Source organism: Lontra canadensis, unplaced genomic scaffold (genome assembly GCF_010015895.1).
Source record: "Lontra canadensis isolate GAN:19392208 unplaced genomic scaffold, GSC_riverotter_1.0 scaffold56, whole genome shotgun sequence".
NCBI lineage: Eukaryota > Metazoa > Chordata > Mammalia > Carnivora > Mustelidae > Lontra > Lontra canadensis.
Genome location: NW_022631050.1, coordinates 5,524,924 through 5,545,041, shown reverse-complemented (window position 1 = coordinate 5,545,041; position 20,118 = coordinate 5,524,924). Strand labels below are relative to the sequence as shown.

Sequence of the window (20,118 nt, the reverse complement as noted above, 5' to 3'; positions counted from 1 at the left end):
GCTCTTTCCACAGTTTGGCTATTGTGAATGTTGCTACTATAAACATTGAGGTGCAGTTGCCCCTTCAGATCACTACATTTGTGTCTTAGGGTAGATACCTAGTAATGCAATTACTGGATCGTAGGGTAGCTCTATTTTTAACTTCTTGAGGAACCTCCATACTGTTCTCCAGAGAGGTTGTACCAGCTTGCATTCCCACCAACAGTGTAAGAGGGTTCCCCTTTCTCCACATCCTCACCAACACTTGTTGTTTCCTGTCCTGTACATAAAGTTTTTAAAAAGGCAATACTAGTCTCTATTGAAAAATCACTTCAGTGCTCCTGGGTGGCTCAGTTGGTTAAGTGTCTGCCTACAGTTCAGGCCATGATCCCAGCATCCTAGGATGGATTCCTGCATTGGGCTCCTATTCAGTGGGGAGCCTGCTTCTCCCTTTGTCCCTCCTCCCACTTGCATCTTCTCTCTTTCTCTCTCTCTCTCTAATAAATAAATAAAATATTTAAAAGAAATAAAAGAAAGATCACTTCAGTGGTTGCCTGGGGGTTAGGAACTAAGGTGGACTGGGAAAGGGCATGAAGTTACTCTCTGTAGATGGAAACATTCTATATCTTGAAAGTATGGGTTACATGGATGTATCCATTTGTCAAAACTCGTTAAAATATATACTTCAGATCTGAGTATTCAATATATATGAATTTTACCTTCTGCTTAAAAATAAATATTTATTTATTTGTAAGACAGTGTTTGCAATTTTTCCTTGGCCAGTTGCAAGCCTTACTCAAATTTCAGCTTGAAACCTACGAATAAAAATTAGAAGTTTATATTCAAACATTTATTACTTGTTGGATATTCCATATTTTGCCCTTTCTTTAAATCTTGGAGCATGACATTACTAAACAAAAGCATTAATCACAAAGAACCAAGATAAAATATCATTATGTAAAATCAGCCTCCCTCTGAGTATACCACATTCTGTGCACAGCACAGTTCTGAATGGTGAGCTTGCTTTTCTCTAAATGGTAGTAAGGGCAGGAGGTCTCCATCAGATTATGACAGACAAAGAACATCCTTTATTTTGAATCATATTGTACTTGTACCTGGTCTTTAGAAGTAGTTCAGGAAACACTACATTCCTTCAGGACTTGAACATTGACCTTTTGCTGTGCCAACACATGATGTCTGCCTAGATAGTAACTTCTATTGGCTACAGTGTTAAGTCTCTGGATTTTATTCCTCTGGAGCCTGGAGAGGTTGGAAGAGAGGGAGGGGAGGATTGTGGCCTGGAATAAATTTTTTAGGAGCATCCTTTAAAAAGTTTATCCCTATTATTTTATTTTAAACACCCACTGGCATGATGTATGTCTCATGTTGTGATTCTGCTAAAAAAGAAAAAAGAAAAAAAATTCTGATTCTCATTGACTCTAGGATTTCTCTCTCTACCCCACATCTTCAGCCCCCTGTTTCCCTTTGTTTCCAAATAAGAAAGCCCAGTAGCTATTGGGCCTGTAATCCTGTGAGCACTCACCAATCCAAAGATAAACTCTCAGCAGTGAAATGACCTTGAATGAACGTCAGTGAGATTAGTCAGGAGAAAGGATTAAACACGTTTATTCGAGTGCAGTGCTGAGAGGAATGAAGAGAGAACAAGGTGGCACCATTTCCTGGGATCCAATGGCTTCCTGGTGTAAGAAGTGTGGACAGCAAGACCCCAGATACTTACCTTACACCTCGGTGCGGATCACAGAGGCAGAGATGAGGGCTTACCACCATTTCCTGGGAAGTTGCACCAGGCTAGAATATATGGCAGAACAAGGTACTGTGAGAGCAATGATGCCTTTCTTTTATGTATATTTCATTATTTATCCTCCTTCTCTGTGGAATAATGACTTAACTAACAAAATTTATATTAAAAGAATTTACTTGCAGTACTATTTCAGGTTTATTGAGGAGTTTAAAAGGGCTTTTTATTTTTTATTTTTTTAAAAGATTTTATTTATTTGACAGAGAGATAGAGACAAAGAGAGCACAAGTAGAGCAGCAAGCAGAGGGAGAGGGAGAAGCAGGCTCTCTGCTGAGCTGGGAGCCCGATGTGGGATCCTGGGATCCCTGGGATCATGACCTGAGCTGAAATAAAAGGGCTTTTCAAAAAGCATTAATCAGCTATTAACAATATTGTAGATGGTCATTTATTGAAAAATTCATATTAAAAAGAGATGACCAAATATTCTGAAAAAATCAGGTTGTAGGATGGAATGTGTAAGTATGAATCCATCTTAAGAGCATTTATGTCTATACATAAATATGTGTATTGACTGTTATACACCAGTGAGATAACTGTTTCATTTGAGGTGAAGGAGGGATAAGGAATTTTATTTTTCTTATTTTTGCTGTGTTTTTTAATTTTTAAAAATAACCAACATATATTGCTTTCATAAAATGAAAATAAAAATCCAGATATGAAACTCATGTTCCTGAAGAAAAATGTTAAATCTGAAAAAAGTGTTAAATCTGAAATGCTAAGACTTCATTTTTAAACATATGAACTAATAACAGACTGGTGGTTTAAGAGTAGAAAAAAGAAAAACAGTTCCCTTCAGCAGGCTGGCTGAGCAGGAACAGCATTTCTGAGTATGCCTTACTTGTGTTTGGAAGCCAGTAAGACACATGTTTTAAGAGCTGAAGAGACTACTCGTTTCTAAGACTACTTTTTTATGGATGGGCTTTTAGATATTATCCCATCCCCCCTCCTCTTTTTTTTTTTTTTGCCTTGAAAATGTTTATAATACATTCATTCCCCTTGGATCACAGACTAGGAAAAGTGATTAAACAACTGTCTTTGTCTCTCTTTATTCCTCTTTACTTATATTTGGAACCTGAAGAGGGGAATTACTGAATAGAGAAGTATGCTTTATCATTATTACAGTATAGTTTCTGAATTCATGCTTAGAGTATACATCATATACTTATATAGGCTAATATGCTATCTTATCGAAGGCAAGGAATACTATGTATTTGCTACTTAAGGAAGAACAACTTGTTAATCAGATTTTTAAAAAAGATTTTATTTATTTGACAGAGACACAGCGAGAAACAGAACATGAGTAGGGGGAGTGGGAGAGGAAGAAGCAGGCTTCCTCCTGAGCAGGGAGCCTGATGTGGGGCTTGATCCCAGGACCCTGGGATCACTACCTGAGCCAAAGGCCAACAGTTAATGACTGAGCCACCCAAGCACCGCTGTTAATCCAATTTTGCTTTCCATTCTTAAAACCCATAGACGCTCACCTGTGCATGTGCACAGATACACTTGAATTCAAGTGTAAATTATTGCCCTGATTTTTATTAAAGTTGAATCACAAGAGCTTTACAGTTTTTTTGGTAATGAGGAAAGGAAATAATTTGAAAGCTTATGAAGAATTTCTGAATTCTAAACTCATAGCATTATGTACACGTTTTAGCTTTTCTTCTCCCCCCCACTACAAAATGTTATATATAAAACGATTGCCTACATGTTCTAGCTGTCAATCATTTTATTCTGTTTGTGACTCAAGACAACTATGAAAATCTGAGTATCTTAACGTGGGTTTTGGGAGTGTCTAAAAGGCCTTTTTGACATGACTGCAATCTGACGTTCATTCACTGGCTGTATTTATTCCAGGAATTGTCTGATCTTAGTTTGTGTTTGTTGCATGTGGTTGTTGAATTGACCACAGATTTTATGGCTTAAAACAGCAGAAATTTATTTTCCCATAGATTTGGAGGTCAGAGGTCCAAAATCAAGGTGCAGGTCTCTGGAGGCTACAGGGGAAATTTATTTCCTCGGCTTTTTCGGGCTCTGGTGGCTCTAGGCCTGTGTTGGCTTGTGACTGCAACAATCCAGTCTCAGCCTCCCTCTTCACATGGTCTTCTCCTCTGTTTCCCTTTCTCTCTTTTTTAAAAATTTATTTTGGGGGGGAGGGTCAGAGAGAGAACCTCCAACAGACTCTCTGCTGTGTGTGGAGAATATGAGAATATATATGATTGCATTCTGGGCCCACCCAGTTGATTCCAAGTAGACTCTGCCTCTCAAGAGCCTTAACTTAGTCATGTCTGCAAGGACCCTCTTTCCACACAAGGCAGTGTTCACAGCTACTAGGATTAGGACATGGTCTTATCTTTTGGGGAGGCCCTATCCAGCCTGTTCTTTATATTCTAGGAAGATAAGCCCTTTATCAACTATATATGTGGTACATTTTCTAATTTGTTGCTATTTTTTGACTTTGTTCAAGGTATGTTTGCCCTGCCAAAGTGATTTTTAAATTAACTTTAACAGTCTTTTCTTACTGGTATTTCTGCCATACTTTGAAAGGCTGTTCTGATTCCGGTATCATAAAAATATTTTCCTACATTTTCTTCTAGTATTATTATGGTTTCATTATTAAATCTGGCTGGAGTTTGTCCTTTTGGCAAGAAGTAAAAATATGGATACACTTAAACATTTTGATAATAATAAAATAAACTTACATAGCACCTGCCATATACCAGGAATTTTTCTTAAGTTTTCTAGCTATATTAACTCAATTCTTACAATGATTAGATCAGGTGGGTGTGTTATAATTTCCTCCATTTTCAGATCAAGAAATTAAGGTACAGGGACATCAAGCAACTTGCTTGAGATTAGTCTGCTGTAAGTGGCAGAGCTAAGATTTGAACCTAGGCATTGTGGTACCAGAGGTGATGCTGTTAATCACTGTACTTGATGTCCTTTAGTGACCAGCGGATTGACCCAACAGTACTTGTTGAATAATCGCCCTCTGGCCCCATGTGAAATGCCACTTTTATCATATACTACATGCTTATTTATATTTTGACCTGATTGTAATCTCTGTTTTGCTCCTGAGTCCTTCTGAACACAAAACAATTTCTATCAGACTTGTTTCATAGTGAAAGAGAAAGGTCAACTAAGGGGAATTTATGAGCAGAATTTCAGTGCAAACCAACAATGCATGACAATAACATGGGTGTTTGTGAGAAATCCATTGTAGTATCCTTGAGATCATAGCTCAAGGACTGAATGATCAATTTAATTAGCTTCTGTTGAATCTGTTAAATACAAACTGCTTTCACATGGTTTTTAATTAAGTAAGTTAGATAATGTACATAAAGCATGTAGTTCAGTGCCCAGTAGGCAGTAAGTGTTCAATAAATGGTAGTATTAATCCTCACAATGGTCCTCCAAAGAGATGAACTATTATTCATTCCCATTTTACAGAGGGAGACCCTGATGATAGAGGGGCTGGTTAGTGGCAGAGCTCAGATGCAAGTCCAGTTCTTTTCATTCTGTTTCCATACCTGAACGAATGAATGAATGAATGAATCAATCAATCAATTAAGAGAGGAAGGAAGGAATGTTTGCTAGAGCTTCCAGAACTTTTTCTTAAACAAAAATAAAATTGTTTAGCCATCACATTGCTAAAACATCTAAAATCCTACCATTTTGATTCTTTTGTGTGAAGATTTTTTTTTTCCCTAGGAGCTTTAGAAAAGTGTAGAAAATTTTGGAAGGATGCAACATTAAATGATTATTACTCATATCAGGTCTTCTAATCTCTTCACCGTATACTATATTATATTGTTTTGCCTAAGGCACTGCTTCCAGACCTTAAACTTGGTCTGAATGGGCCAAGAATGAGAGGGCATAGGCATGAGGGAGCCCCTCCCCCGCCCAGCAGTGTGGCAGGCTTGAGGTGGATAGTGTAGGAAGGAGAGGTAAGCATGTTCTCAGGCCAGGGTTTTGTTTCTCAGGGTGCTGACCTCACAATCAGCACAGAAGGAAACGTTTACACCATCTAGTCCTCTGTTTTAAGAATACTTTGAACACACAGAGATGATTATTTTTACTGAGTGATAAAAGAAGCAGACAGCAAACAACCCAAATAAAAACAATTTTTTTTCCTTCCCTGAGCTGTATTTTCATAAGCAACAGGAAAGGACCAAGAATAGTCTCAGGACCAAGAACAGTTGTGCTGGTTTCTCTGTTGGATCAGCAGCACCAGGAGAACTTGTTAAAATGCCCCACCCTAGGCCTACTAAATCAGAATTGTCATTTAAAAACCATGTCATTTATATATCCATTATAATTTGAGAAGCACGGCTCAGGGCGAGGTATTGATTAAAATGCAGGTGGGGCATTTGAAATCCAGTGTTCTAACAGGAAGCCTTATGGGAAGGAGGGATTAAGTAGTTTCATAGATTTTCTCAGTTTCCTGCTGACCGTGATTGCTTTTTATGCAGAATACCCCAGGCTGCAGAGCTCAGTTTCATCTGTCCTGGAGTTAAGAAGGGCTACAAGGGAATGTCCTCTCCAGCCACTGTTGCTAAGGAAACTCATTGCATAGAAATGTCCACCTCTGCAGTGCTTGGCTTATACAAGGGTACAATATGAAATGTCAGCAGAAATTAAGGAGCTTTAAAAAAAAATGTATCCACTCTGCAAAGGAAAGAAAGGTGAAATGGGGTTTAGGTAAGTATTAGCAGAAATGCTATGCTTAGTAGTATCTTACCAGTTCTCAAAGCAGTTTTAAACAGGTACTGCAGAGCCTGGGACAAGGGAACGAATGGAGGCCCACATGCCACAGTTAAATAAAATATGTTTTATCTTCCTACCTACCTTACAAACATACTGCCATAGGAACAAAATTAAAATATGTATAAAGCAGTGGTTTTTATCTGAGTAAAAGTCATAAAATAGCAAAGATGACAAAACTGAATTATTGAATGTGTCTGAGTGTTGTGTTGATGGACCTGTGAAATGTGGATGTGTAGTAAAGTTATCTGTAATCTGTAAGTCATTAATTAATCCATGAAATACATATATTTTTTTCTTGCTAGCAAGATTTTTCATGTCAGCAAAGCACTGTTGTTATGATTGAGATTTTCACATAATTTGAGCTCTTGAGAGCAGTGACCTGAAGTCAATGTGATCTAAGTGTTGTAATTGTGTTCAAGGAATTTACGTTTTGGAAGGAAGAAAGAAGGTTGATGCTTGGTAGTGCTTGGCCTGAGATTTCATTAGATGAGAATCTACAGCATTCATGCCATGTGAGAGGAAGGATTTGACGTGATAATTAATTTGTCTCTTTTCTTACTAAGCACTTCTGCGGCTCCAGTCTTCCCTGCGCTCAGAAGCAGTGTCTGTCCCTGATGTCAGCCATGGCACAGCCCACAAACCGGCGGCGTAGCATTGGAAAGCAGTCGCCTTTTCTTTTGAAGATATAGATCAAAAGATGTGACGAAGTACTTCCCTGGGGCTCCACTGGTGTTAAGATGGTAGATGTATGGGGCTGCGGTATGCTCTGTTAGCGTGGAATACCAGATTGCAAGTGACAAACGCACCTGTGTGGTCTTTAACACACATATTTATGGGCAGAAGAGCGGTGAGATCTGGTGCTCTTGAAAGTGTGGGGCCTGGACCAGGGGTCACAAGGAAATTTGGGGGTGATGGGAACGTCCCATATCTTGACCTGTCTGATGGTTACATGAGTGTATATATTTATCAGAATTCATCAAACTGTACACTTAAGATCTGTGCATTGTACCACATGTAAATTATACTTCAATAAAATCCTATTAGCAGAAAAATAAAGGCTACCAGAACATACTTTTCTCTACATAAGCTGAAGAGGGTAACCATAATATGATTCTGTTACTCTAACATAACTATTTCAAGTGTTCTTTTCTCATATGCCTGTACACATATGCACAAATACACTGCATGTTTTCTTCTTTCTCTTTTAACTTGTCTACAATCACATATGGTTTTTATGTCCTTGATATATCTTAAATCTTTTTCTATGGAGATGGTTTTCATAATCATATAATATTTGCTTTCATTTTTTTACTCTTTTTTATAAAAAAAGATTTTATTTATTGAGAGAGAGAGAGAGAGAGCACCCACAGAGGGAGAGGGAGAAGCAGACTTCCTGCTGAGCAGAGAGCCCAATGTGGGACTCAATTCCAGGACCTTGAGATCATGACCTGAGCAGAAGGCAGCTGTTTAACTGACCTAGCCACCCAGGCATCCCTCATTTTTTCACTCTTATTAATAATATTCCAGTCTACCTTTTTATGTATAAAGTTCTTATTTTACTATTTTGTTGGCATAAATTTCCATATAAAAGATGAAGGATTATGAAGATTTTAATGAGTGTGTATTGAAGCTGTGTATTGTAATGGTTAAGATGTTGGGCTTTGGAGTTCAGAATGAGATGGATTCAAATTGTGACTCTACTTCACCTTGGATGAGCTACTGCAAATCTAGTTCAAACTGCCCCTAGCATTGTTTTGAGGATTAAATGAGATACTGCATACAAAGGGTTTGGTATGTAGCTACACAATAATCACTGGATAAAATACTGTGAAACTACTTTCTAAAAGGGCTCTACCAGCTTCACTCACCAAGGTTATGTACATGTTCTGGTTTTCCAACAAGATCCCAGCATTGGATATGAGAATCTCGGTTATTTTATGGGTGAATGAGATATTCTATTGCTGTTTTAATGGCATTATTTGACTAATAAGAAGTTGGTCATTTTTCAGTGTTCTTGCTTTTAAAATTCTGAATTTCTCCTTCAAAAAAAATTCTTCCACCTGCTTTTCTATTGCTTTTTTATTCATCATTAAATTTGTGGACAAGACTTAGTGCTATCTTATGGTTCAGGAAAGCATTGTGATAGCACAGGGGCCAGTAAAAGAAGGGAAAATGGGGTTGTGTTATTCCTGACCTGGCCAATAAAAAAAGAGAAGTGAAACAGCATGTCTCCATGAGGTGGCTTTGCGTACCAGCCCAGCAACTGATTTCTCAAGCTTCTAGTCCATACGTGTTTTCCCGGCAGTCAAGTATGGTCTAGTTGAGGGGATAAGAGGATGGGGTGGGTCAGAAGAAGTTCATTTTAGTGCAGGGGTGCATTCCTTTACTGTCATTATCCAACTCATTAAATAAGTTAATCTGTGAGGTGTGTGGTCAGGGCTGGCTCACAGCTGGGGCTCCTTAGTGTTACTAACAGGCTGGGACCGGGGATCTTGGGCCCGTTCCTAGTCCAGTTAGGTGGCAAACTCTTCCATTTTTCCTGTTCACCACATTCCCTTGGCAAAGTAGAAATGTGGCAGGGTCTGTCAAACTTGGGACTGCCTTCCCTCTTTGGTCCAGACCAAAGTTTATTTCCCTAACTTACTTACTTACTTAGCAATTTGGTTCTTTTTTTCTTCAGATCATACTGGAACCTTTCAAATCCCAATGTGACTGAAATTTCAGAACAGCCAGGGTGAAAGGCTAAGGGTTTTGCTGCCCTTTACTCCTGACCAGTTGCAGCAGGCAGATTGCAAATAGCTGTTATCAGCAGTTCCCTGCTTTCTGCTGTGAGGACGGCTGCCATCAGTGGGAAAGGTCCTGCCCCAGAGCCTGCACCACTCTCTCAGACTGGCTGGCAGACAGTGCAGGGCATTTGCTGCCTTCCCAAGTTGAGTTTCCATGGATTGTGTGAGGCTATTAATCCATCTCTGAGGAGGCTGTGTTACACCCTTCGATGCCTTTTGCATCTCTGAAACTCTGGGTCCAGGGTAGCATACAGTCACTCACCTGTATACTTATCAGGGATAGAAAAGGGACAGGTTTTCTCCCGAACTATTTGTAACTTTGCCCAGGATACAGATTGTGTTGAAATTGAATTATCACTTCCCCTGGCCTTGTGTGGGTTGAAATAGACAAGTTTCTCCCTAATCCATGCACACCAAAAGTAGCAAGCAGCAAGCAGGAAGCCTCCACATAGGACCCAGGGCCCAAGCAGAGTGTAGCAGGCATCACCACTTCGGTGGGTCATCACTGGTCATCACTGCCCAGCTGTTTCTGGAGAAGGCAAAGCCATTCCGCAACAGAGGACGCTGAAGCTGAGTGTTCTTGCTCTGGTTGTCTAGATAGGAGTTGGCAGAAACAGCTTTTCCCATGCAGGGCTGTCTGGGATCTTTCCCACTGCAGAGAAGGGTTCTCCTTTACACCAAAGAGCTCCTGCCCTCCCTTCCTTACTCCATCTAGACAGGAGTGGATAGCAAGGCTTACAGGCAGTAGGGCTGGTCTTTGTGTCTCATTCGGTCACTGTAGGAATGTGGCCTGTTTGGGGCTGAACCGAGTTGGGGCCAAATCTCTTCCAACAGGGCCATAGATGTCAGGCATCACTAAAAGCTTGGTGTGTTTGAGATCATCTCCTTGCTCTGGGTCAGCATTGAGTCTAAGAAACCCGCATGATCTGTTTTGGCTGGTCAGGCGGGGTCATGAGTTTTCTTTGTTGGGATATCTTCAAGTACAGCCCCTTCACTCCCTGGCTAGGGGCCAAGCTTTCTCAGTAAAGGCAAACCAGCTCATTTCTATTTTTGAAAAACAAATTATACATCTTAGTCCCATTCATTGGGTAACCCCAGGTTACCCATTTGGTAACCCTTCTCTGTTGGAAGGCTGGGAAAACCTCCACAGACTCCCATGATGAGAGATACCCTCTCACGTGTGGTAGAGGCCAGTGCTGCTGAAGACCAAGGGTCTGGGAACGCCTATCATGGAAAGCCAAGGTTTGTCCTTAGAGTTGGGTGATCCCAGGCTGACCTTGAGGCCATGCTTAAATTACATGACCACAGGCAAGGTCAGAATCTCTCTGGGTCTCCATTTCTTCACTTAAAAAATCAGATGGATTGGGGGATGGCTGGCTTAACTCACTTCTGTTGTCCATTTTCAAATCTTACCTATTTGAAATGTCTAAAACACACCTCAAATATTGAGGTACAATAACAATAAATTGCATCTTATGGTCTTGGATTTTCTTTGGGTCGTTATCTCTTAAATATGCTCTCAGGTATGAAAATACAGTAATCCAGCTGTATTTTTGACTATACCATTTTCTCAGACTACTGGGAGGTTATATTCTGGAAAACTCTTCAATTATATAACTCCTGTTCCTGCTTAAATTCCCTATGTTTATAATTTATTATGAAAAATTTGAAATATATGCAAAATAATTATATAATGAAATCCCATGGACCCACCAACAAGCTTTAACAATTATCCGTATTTGTCAATCTGATTTCATCCCCTCCTCCCCCTGCCTCATACATTTTTGGCTGGGGAGAGGGAACTCTTGAGCATTCTTAAGCAGATCCCAGATTTAATATCATTTTACTGTTAAATACTTTAGTTTGTATATAAAACCAAGAAGACCCTCCCCTTTTGCCAAATATAACTACAGTGTCATTATTGTACCCACTATAATTAACAGTGAAACAGGGGTTTAGTGAATTTTTAGTGAATTCAGGATGGAAAGAGGAAGATGGAAAAGAGAAAGGAGGGATGAAGGAATGAGCTCTGACTGGGTTTACCCGCTTTCCTCCAGAGAAAGGGGTAGAATTCACTGAGAAGGCTCTTAGCATATCTTTTTTCTTTTCTTTTTTCTTTTCTTTTCTTTTTTTTTTCTTTTCTTTTCTTTCCTTTTATTCTATTCATATGTGTGTATGAGAGAGAGACAGAGAGAGAGGCAGAGGGAGAAGCAGGCTCTGTGTGGATCAGGGAGCCCAGTGCAGGACTTGATCCTAGGACCCTGGGAACATGATCATGTCTGAAGGCAGACACTTAACTGACTGAGCCACCCAGGCACCTAAGAAGGGTCTCAGCATTTAAACTGACACTTGCCCCAGCCCTTACAAGACTTTCTGGCAGCGCCTGGGTGGCTCACTGGGTTAAGCATCCCACTCTTTGTTTAGCTCAGGTCATGGTCTCAGGGTCCTAAGGTCAAGTGCCAGTCAGCTCTGCACTCAGTGGGAGTCTGCTTGAGATTTTTTTCCCTCCCTGAGATTCCCCCCCTCCCTCTGCCTCTGTTTCATCCCCTGCTCATGTGCTCTCTCTCTCTTTCAAATAAATAAATAAATAAATAAATAAATAAATAAATAAATAAAATCTTAAAAAGAAAACTTTCAGAAAACAAATATGGGAAAGTCCTTTCCAGACAAAGGGATATAACTAGTATTTACTGAGCATCTACTGTGTATATCCCCATATATATCACTTCATTTAACTTTCACACTAAAGCTGAGAAGTGGAAAACAAGGTTCTGGGAGGAGCTTCCACAATACAGTCTTCCGATTGGTCAGCGTCACAGTATCATACCGTTACCCTGACTCCAGGCCGAATCAATGGGAGATTCCTGTTTAGCATCAGTGTATAAGACTATATGGCCCCGCCTTAATCCTAACTGATGTTTAACTTCTTTAGAAACAAGAGCCAGTTTATTTTTTGAGATTCTCTGGGAAGTAGTTAAGTGAGGATAATCATATCTTAGACAGTGAGAGTGTGAAATGTCTTCCTCTTTCCACCCCAGGCTAACGATTTCCATTCAGTCTTCTCTCCTCTTTAATCCCCTTCCCCCAGATGGATAGATTGCAAATCTTAAGTCTTACGAATCACTCTTAGGGTTAGAGGACATTTGTAGGTTTGTGCTTGAAAGATTTGAATTTTTGCCTTGGAAGCCTATAACTTTTTATACAGTATGGAGTATCTTTAATTAACAAAATGGAGAAAGGTCCCCTTAAACATGCTTGGCAGTGGGAAGAGTTCCCTTGAAGTATTCTGGAAGGAGAAGAAAAGTAATTAAGGAGGGAGGCATAAAGGAAGGAATGAGGGAGGGAAGGAAACAAAAAGCAAAGAAACTTCATAATTGTCAGATAGATGTTATGACCCAGCTTCAGATGAACTCTGGGGACATAGATTGTTTGTGTTTAAGATGTCCTGCAGACCTAAAGTAGGCAGGTCCCTGAGTACCTGCCTTGGCAATGAGACCCTCTGAGCAGCTATATTGTGAGGCTGCTGAAGTGTAAGCTTCAGGGCCCCTTCCTTGCGTTGACCCTCCTAAAGCCTTGGGAGAGGCTCTAGGAATGTGTTCCTGTGCTCATGGGTATAACCACACAAAACCCAGATCCATTCCTGCATCTTGGGAATAACATTCTCAAGAGAATAAGTGCCTATAATCATACCTAGATAAGTCCCAGATTTCCCTAGTAGTGAAGCTTCCCTTTCTTACCCCTACTTCCTTTTAAATTCTCTTTGTGATTTACATAAATTTAAACTAATTTGTATTTCATTTGTGCAGATGAAATTATGCAGCAGGAAATCAGGCCGTTGGTGGCAGTGGATATAATTGAACAACTTCACAGACAGTTTGCCATTCTCTCAGGTAAGGTGCAAATTAATGTGTATTTTAGATTTTGCTGCAGAGATCGTGTTGAGAAGGGCCCAGCCTCTTGGACCTTAATGAACAGTGGACCCAAGTCTTAGTCAATCACCCCTTCAGCCTCTCCCAGCGTTACAATGAACAGATGGAGGAGGGTCGGATCTCACTGATGTCATTCTTATTGCTGTTGGGGGCAATTTGATCTTCCTTAAGGGAATAAATTTCTTTGAGATTGTGAAGAATGGAGCTAAAAAGATTTTGAGGAAGGAAAAGGAAATAACTACTGATATCAGCTGCCATCATGATGTTCTTCCTACATTCTTGGAGGTTTTTCTAAGATCTAACCTTAAAAGAGTTTGATTTTAAGCGTTGTTGAGCATTGGTGAGGTTATTTGATCTCTGAGAAATTTATCTGTTAATCTTAGCTTTTATGGACCTAATTTTAATGCATTGATTTCCATTGAGCATTTGGGAATAAAGAGAGGCTAATGTTCATAAAAGGCTAGGAATCTTCTGAGCCTAGGCACAACCCTGAGAAGTTGTCATTACTAGAACACTCTTCTTTCTTATTCACTTAACGAATGATGACATGACTTTGATTACTGAAGCTGGAGGTACATACCAAACCCTAAATTACAATTAGACCTGTGTTAGAAGCATGGTGTGAGATTGTCTTTAGCACACGTCACAGAGGAATAAGGAGGTTAAGTAACTCTCTTCATCTTCTAGATCAGAAAAAAGCAACAAAGCTGCCTTAGTTCTATCATGAAGAATATGAAGTTGATATTAATTTAACCCTACAACATGGGATATTAAAAAAGACACATTTCTTTCTTTTTTCTAAATCATATTTAATCTGCTTCCAAGTCCTTATCTTACTGAGTTTGAGGGAAATGCAGTCTCTGTTATTGGCATACTTTTCCCCATCCCAGAGTTGTATTGTGGGTGGGGACATCTTATACAATCCAGACATTCTGGGGAATTCTCTGGTCTTTCCTCTACACTGATCACTGCTCCTATAGTCACTGAAGGCTCTATAAGTACAAAGTCCTCATTTTAAAATTTCTACCTGTATTGCTTGGAACAGAAACTATAACATAATAGAAGCTCAGTTCAAAATTATCTGAGTCCTCCTGGTCTGTCTTGTGAGGACTGCTCCTTATATCCCCAACCTAGGCAGTGTAGTCATGGTCCTGGTGGGGATGCTAACCAGCCTCCTGAAGGTTCATAGCTTCTCATGGGGAGGCTGGGGTTCTGCAAAACAAAAGGCAGAATGGGGATTGCCCTCTGGGTTTCTGACAATTGCTGCTGGGGTCTTATGCCACAGAAGGCTGCAAGGCTCACACGTGTCAGGGTCTGGAATAGATGATGAGTGAGGTGGAGCGGATTTCTGTATCCTTACACCAAAAGTTGAATGTCCCAGCATAGGATTCTGGCATATATAATGGTTCATCTAGGGAAGGAGTCCAGTGACTGATTAATTCATGCATTAAAGGATCCAAAGTTACTTTTTTGGAGTATTACTGAGGTGCTTCTCTCTATTCTTATTTCTCAGAGGCAATAAAGAAATGGATGTCAGACAGCCCTAGGTATGGATTTAGGTTCTGCTGTTGGCCAGCTGCATCTCCTTGGGCAACTCAGTTTTCTAAGCTTCACTTTCCTCATTTGTGTAATGAATGGGTGGGATCATCGTAATTTTGAGGATCAAAGACATAGTGCATGAAAAATGCTTAACATTGCAACTACCAACTAATTGACTTTTTTTCCTGATATACTTTAATCCCATAAAAATGTTTATTTTTGGATTGTAGTACAAAAAGTATTTTTTTTTTTCTGGCATGATATAATTTGTGTAAGGAACCAAAGCCATGCTCGTAGTTGAAATGGTGTATAATGCCACAACTAAGTCAGTAATAGAGATAATTGTCAGTCTTTAACAGAGAGCATAGAACTATAGAAAAACACACTGGACCAAAGGGGACATCTCTGCATTAGGAGAGTTACTTTGACCGTGGCAGAGACAGTCTTTCATTTTTTGAGCTTCTCTTGTCATCTTGTGGCCTCAAGTTTGCCCTTCTTATGAGAGGGGAGCATGGATTAGCAGTTATAGCCTTTGCAATGCGGCAAGTCTCGAAGAAAATAAGTAGCCCTGGGGTTCTCTGAGTCAGCACGTTCTTGGAATTACTAGACCTGCTTTTCGTCCTTACCTGAAGTGGCATGAAATGTCAGTAAGGAGGCCGTTGTGGGTGCCTATGTCTTTGTGGTTGTAAAACAGAAATCTCCATGCTTAGGTCTTTCCCCATCACTGAGGCAACCCAGCTATGGCCTCTGATCTGGGTCATGGCCATTTTCTGTTTCCTGATTCAGGCAAGTAGGGTGAGGGTACTCCAGCTACAGACTTTTCTACAGATTCCACTGAGCTCTTGAAAGAGCCAGAGGCCCCGTCAACCAGGAATGCTGGGAAGGACAGCAGGGAGCCTTTTTCTCAGTGAGGCCCCAGCTGCCTGGCCTGCTGTGTTCCGAGTGTGTTCCCATGGCTAGTGGGAGAGATGGGTGACCCAGATTTGTGGCCAGATGGTTGGAGTCCTCTGGATGGTCAAGTCCATGGGCCGGGGCCACTGTAGGAACTGGATAGTGACTGGTAGAACTGATAGTGGACTGATAGAACTGGTCAGGGCCTCTTGGGATATTTCTAAATTTAGGGCTTAGCTAGGAAGTAAGAAAATATAAGCAGGTTAGTGTGATGGAAACACTCCAGGCTTTGGGCTCAGACAACTCTGGGTTCACATTCCAACACAATTACTATGTCACTGTGAACCTCAGGTTTCTCATTGATAAAGTGGGTTGTTTTAAGGAAATTGCCTTGCATAGTATCCGGCTGTAAGAGAACTTAGCTTGTAGGACTTGTTTCTTTGTTTTCTGAGCCACATAACAAGAGGTCCAAAAGTAGAAATTCCTTGTATTGGATCAGTGGCTCAAAGACATTAAGGGTGCATCTTTGCGATTCTCTCGATGATTCTCTTGTTTCTGAAGTCTTAATGTCAGTACGGTGGCTGCAGCTCCAGATATCAAGTCTGTGTCCAAAGGAGGAAGAAGGTAAAGAAGCAATGCTGGCTTCTTCTGTTCTTTTGGCCAGGAGAGCAAGAACTTTCCCAGGAGCTCTTGGTAGACTTCTGCTTATGTGTCATCCTGGAACTGTGTTGTGCAGCCGTATCTGCCAGCAAGGATGTCAGAAGAGACGGATATTTAGCTTTGAAATGGCTACAATAGAAGGTGTTCAGGAGAGAGAGGGTTGGTTATAAATTAGCCACTTAATAGTTGTTCCCCCCCTGCCTTGAAATCATTTCTTTAAGTCCCCCACACTGTTACATAACCTTTTAGAAGTAATTAATAATGAAGTCGTAAAATACTCTTAGGCTTGTGGAGTCCACAGTGTTTCCCCCCAGAAAGTGGGAAATTCTCACTGAAGCAATGGAGAATGTCAAATCAAGGAACTACCCAGAGTCAGAACTTCTGCTGAAATCAGAGATAGAGTTAGTAACTTGGCATCCAGGAAATGAGAACCAATGCAACAAGGTATAGAGAGCAGTACTGCTTAATAGAAATAAACCATGACCCACATGTGTTTTGACCCACAAAATTTTACATTTTATAGTAACCATATTAAAAAAAGCAAGGAGAGGGGTGCCTGGGTGGCTCAGTGGGTTAAGCCTCTGCCTTCGGCTCAGGTCATGATCTCAGGGTCCTGGGATCAAGCCCCGCATCCAGCTCTCTGCTCAGCAGGGAGCCTGCTTCTCCCTCTGCCTCTGTGATCTCTCTTCCTCTCAGTCTCTCTCAAATAAATAAAAATGTTTAAAAAAAAACAAGGAGGAACATGTGAAATTTATTTTAATAGCATTTTTATTTAACCCAGCATATCTAAAATATTACTCCAACACATTATCTCTATTCAAAATTATTGTTGAGGTACTTTACATTTTTCCACACACTGTCTTGGAAATCCAGTTTGTATTTCACACTCGTAGCACATCTCAATTTGGACTGATTATATCGCAAGTGCTCCATAGCCACGTATGTCTAGTGGCTATTGTATTGAGTGGTGTAGACTACGGAAATGGTTCTCAACCAGGTTGGACTGAAAGCTTCTTTTTATAACAAATGATTTTTATAACAATGATTTACATTACCCCACACTATCTTGAGTTGGAATTTAGGATACCATCATCTGTATTAGGGTGGGCTGAGCCGCTATACCAAATAGACTCCTAAGTGTATAGTAGTTCAGACAAACACAACAGGAATTTAGTTATTTGGCTTGGAGCACTCCAGCATGTATGTTCATGGTCAGCAGATGACTTTTCTCCATGTTCCTCACACATGAAGGTTCCTTTCACTTTATGGCTCATGTTACTATTATCCACTTTGTGGCCATCTTATTATCTGTATCCAGGAAGCACATAGAGAGAAGACAGCATACGGCTTCTTAGAAGCTTCAGCTCAGCAGCAGCACACACCGCATACCACTGACTTGCACCTGGATCAGTTATATGGATACACTTAATGTCATGGGAAGCTAGCCAATTTAGTTCAGTTGTGTGCTCCTGGTGGGTGAATAGCTATCCCCTCTTTTGCATATACTGAAAAAAAAAAAAGAAAATGAAAAGGAGAGTAGTAAAGGAGAAATAAAAGGAAAGTAAGAGTAGTAAAAAAAAAATATGTATTTCAATATGTAGTTCTAGCTGTACTAGAAAAAATAGTAAAATAGGTGTTCAGAGTCACCATGAATGTGATAGCTGTAAATGCTGGGGTGTGGTGTGGGTGATCAGACCCCCTCAGTGGCCTTACTGTAGTGATTTTCTGAAAGAGTAAACAATTGTTGACATAATTCTGAACAGAGTTGATAAATGCCGAGCACAGTATTATCTTCCTTCAGTTTATAGGGTAGTTACAATTCTGAAAAATTCAGTATATATTTAAACCATTTAAAAGTAATTTTTGATTTGTGACACCATTGATGGACCTTGAAGACATTATGCTAAGTGAAATAGGTCAGACAAGGAAAGGCAGATACTTTACCATCTTACTTGTATGTGGAATCTAAGAAAAACTGAGCTCATAGAAACAGAGATAAAGATTGGTGGCCAAAGGCAGGGTGTGGGGGGGAAATGGAGGAAAGTGGTCAAAAGTATAGACTTCTAAGTTATAACATAAATACATTCTAGGAAATGTAATGTACAACGTGGTAACTACAGTTAACAGTACCATATTGTATATTTGAAAATTGCTAAGAGATTAGATCTGAAGAGTTTGTAAGGTGATTTGTGAGGTGATGGATATTAATTAAACTTATTGTGGTCATCATTTTACAATATATACATATATTAAATCATTGCATGTATACCTTACGCTAATACCATGTTATGTCAATTATATCTAAATAAAATGGAAAACTTAAAAAAAACTTTATTATTATGTATAAAACAGAATTTGTAGGATTTGATCACTGTAATTGGATTTCTTACTTACACTGAGTTTCTGTTAAGATATTCAGGAATCACACAGGTTGTAGGACAATTCTTTATTATATAGAATAGATTATTTGGTATCCCAGGCCCTGACATTTCTAATGTGTCTCCCAGGAAGTGGTATTACCATTTTCCCAGCTAAAATCAGTTTTTGGGGGGAGAGAGAAGGAAAACGGATTTTGGGAGGCAAATAACGGTTAACTACCTCTTTCTTTCATTGTTGGTCTTCACCATCTTCCTATAGGATTTCCTAGTGTTCTAAATTCTCTATAGGACAAAAGTTCGTGCCAGCCAACACCCAGACCCTCATGGGAGTACTCTTATGTATCCCAAGAACTTACTGCTGTTTTCTGCAATGAACCTAGTCCTCTTCCATTTATATGAGCAGGTAAAAATTATACCAGGAGTACTAAAATTTGAGTCACCACTTTACTTAACTTCCAAGTGGTTTAGTTTTCTTTATTTTCCTTGAATAGGACTTTTTTGGCACACCTTCATCCTTTTGCATTTCCATGTTTTCTCACAAGGTGGCACCAAATGCCTTGCTGTGGGTTGTCAATGACTGTATTGAGGCTTAGCTTTGTCTCCTTGGGGCTTCTGTCCCTTAAGGTTAATTTGTGGTATCCCCAGTTAACTTTGGGTCTCTCTGGTGTTCAGTATTGGTATTAACCAAGATATAAGAACACTCCACCTATCTTTCTCTACTTAGGTGTGAAGAGCTTTAATTTATAATTAACAATAAAAGACAAAATCATTAAATAGTATAATCCTATCTTAATAAATATTTTAGGGTGTTCTGAGTGTTTGAAATGTTTTAGCCATTTTCTTGGCAAATATTGGTTATGCAATTAGTACAGTGTTACAATGCATCTAATTTTACTTTTTAGTAATTAGTACTAAATTTTACTAATTTTAACTACTAATTTTACTAATTACTAGAGATGTAAATTCTCTTAATTTGCACTTATCTAAAACTTCCTATGGGTATAAAACTGCAAACAGGAAGAATATGATGTAAAAGCTGATAGTATCCCGATTTAAGTTGTTTTCGGTCAACACAATGAGGCAGCTTAATCACATGTCAAAGTTTGACAAGTATCTAATCTGCAGGTAAATTTTTAAAAATTTTAAAATAAACATGTAGAATTAATAAAGAAATACTTCCCAGAGAAGAATGGCTAGTCATCCAGACAAGTATCACACAGTTTCATTCCATAGTGATTGGTCTCTGAGAGCCTCACCCCACATTAACAGTACCTAGAAGAGACTGGTGTAGAAAACCACAAGACTCTCTTACTCTTTATGTGATACAAATACTCATGTTTGCCTGACAGCACAGTTTTGTCCTGGAAACAAAT

The 20,118-nt window shown here is 39.7% G+C and overlaps 1 protein-coding gene across 3 annotated transcripts in view; it reads left to right on the top strand.

Annotated features, from left to right (window-relative positions):
- The window catches only part of MCF2L2 (MCF.2 cell line derived transforming sequence-like 2), a 242,334-nt gene that overhangs the window by 21,872 nt on the left and 200,344 nt on the right, over positions 1 to 20,118 (top strand). For all 3 annotated transcript variants that reach the window (XM_032875453.1, XM_032875452.1, XM_032875451.1), the window contains exon 2: positions 13,155 to 13,238. In XM_032875453.1, coding sequence (XP_032731344.1) covers positions 13,155 to 13,238 — 84 coding nt within the window. The remainder of the gene's footprint in view (positions 1 to 13,154; positions 13,239 to 20,118) is intronic.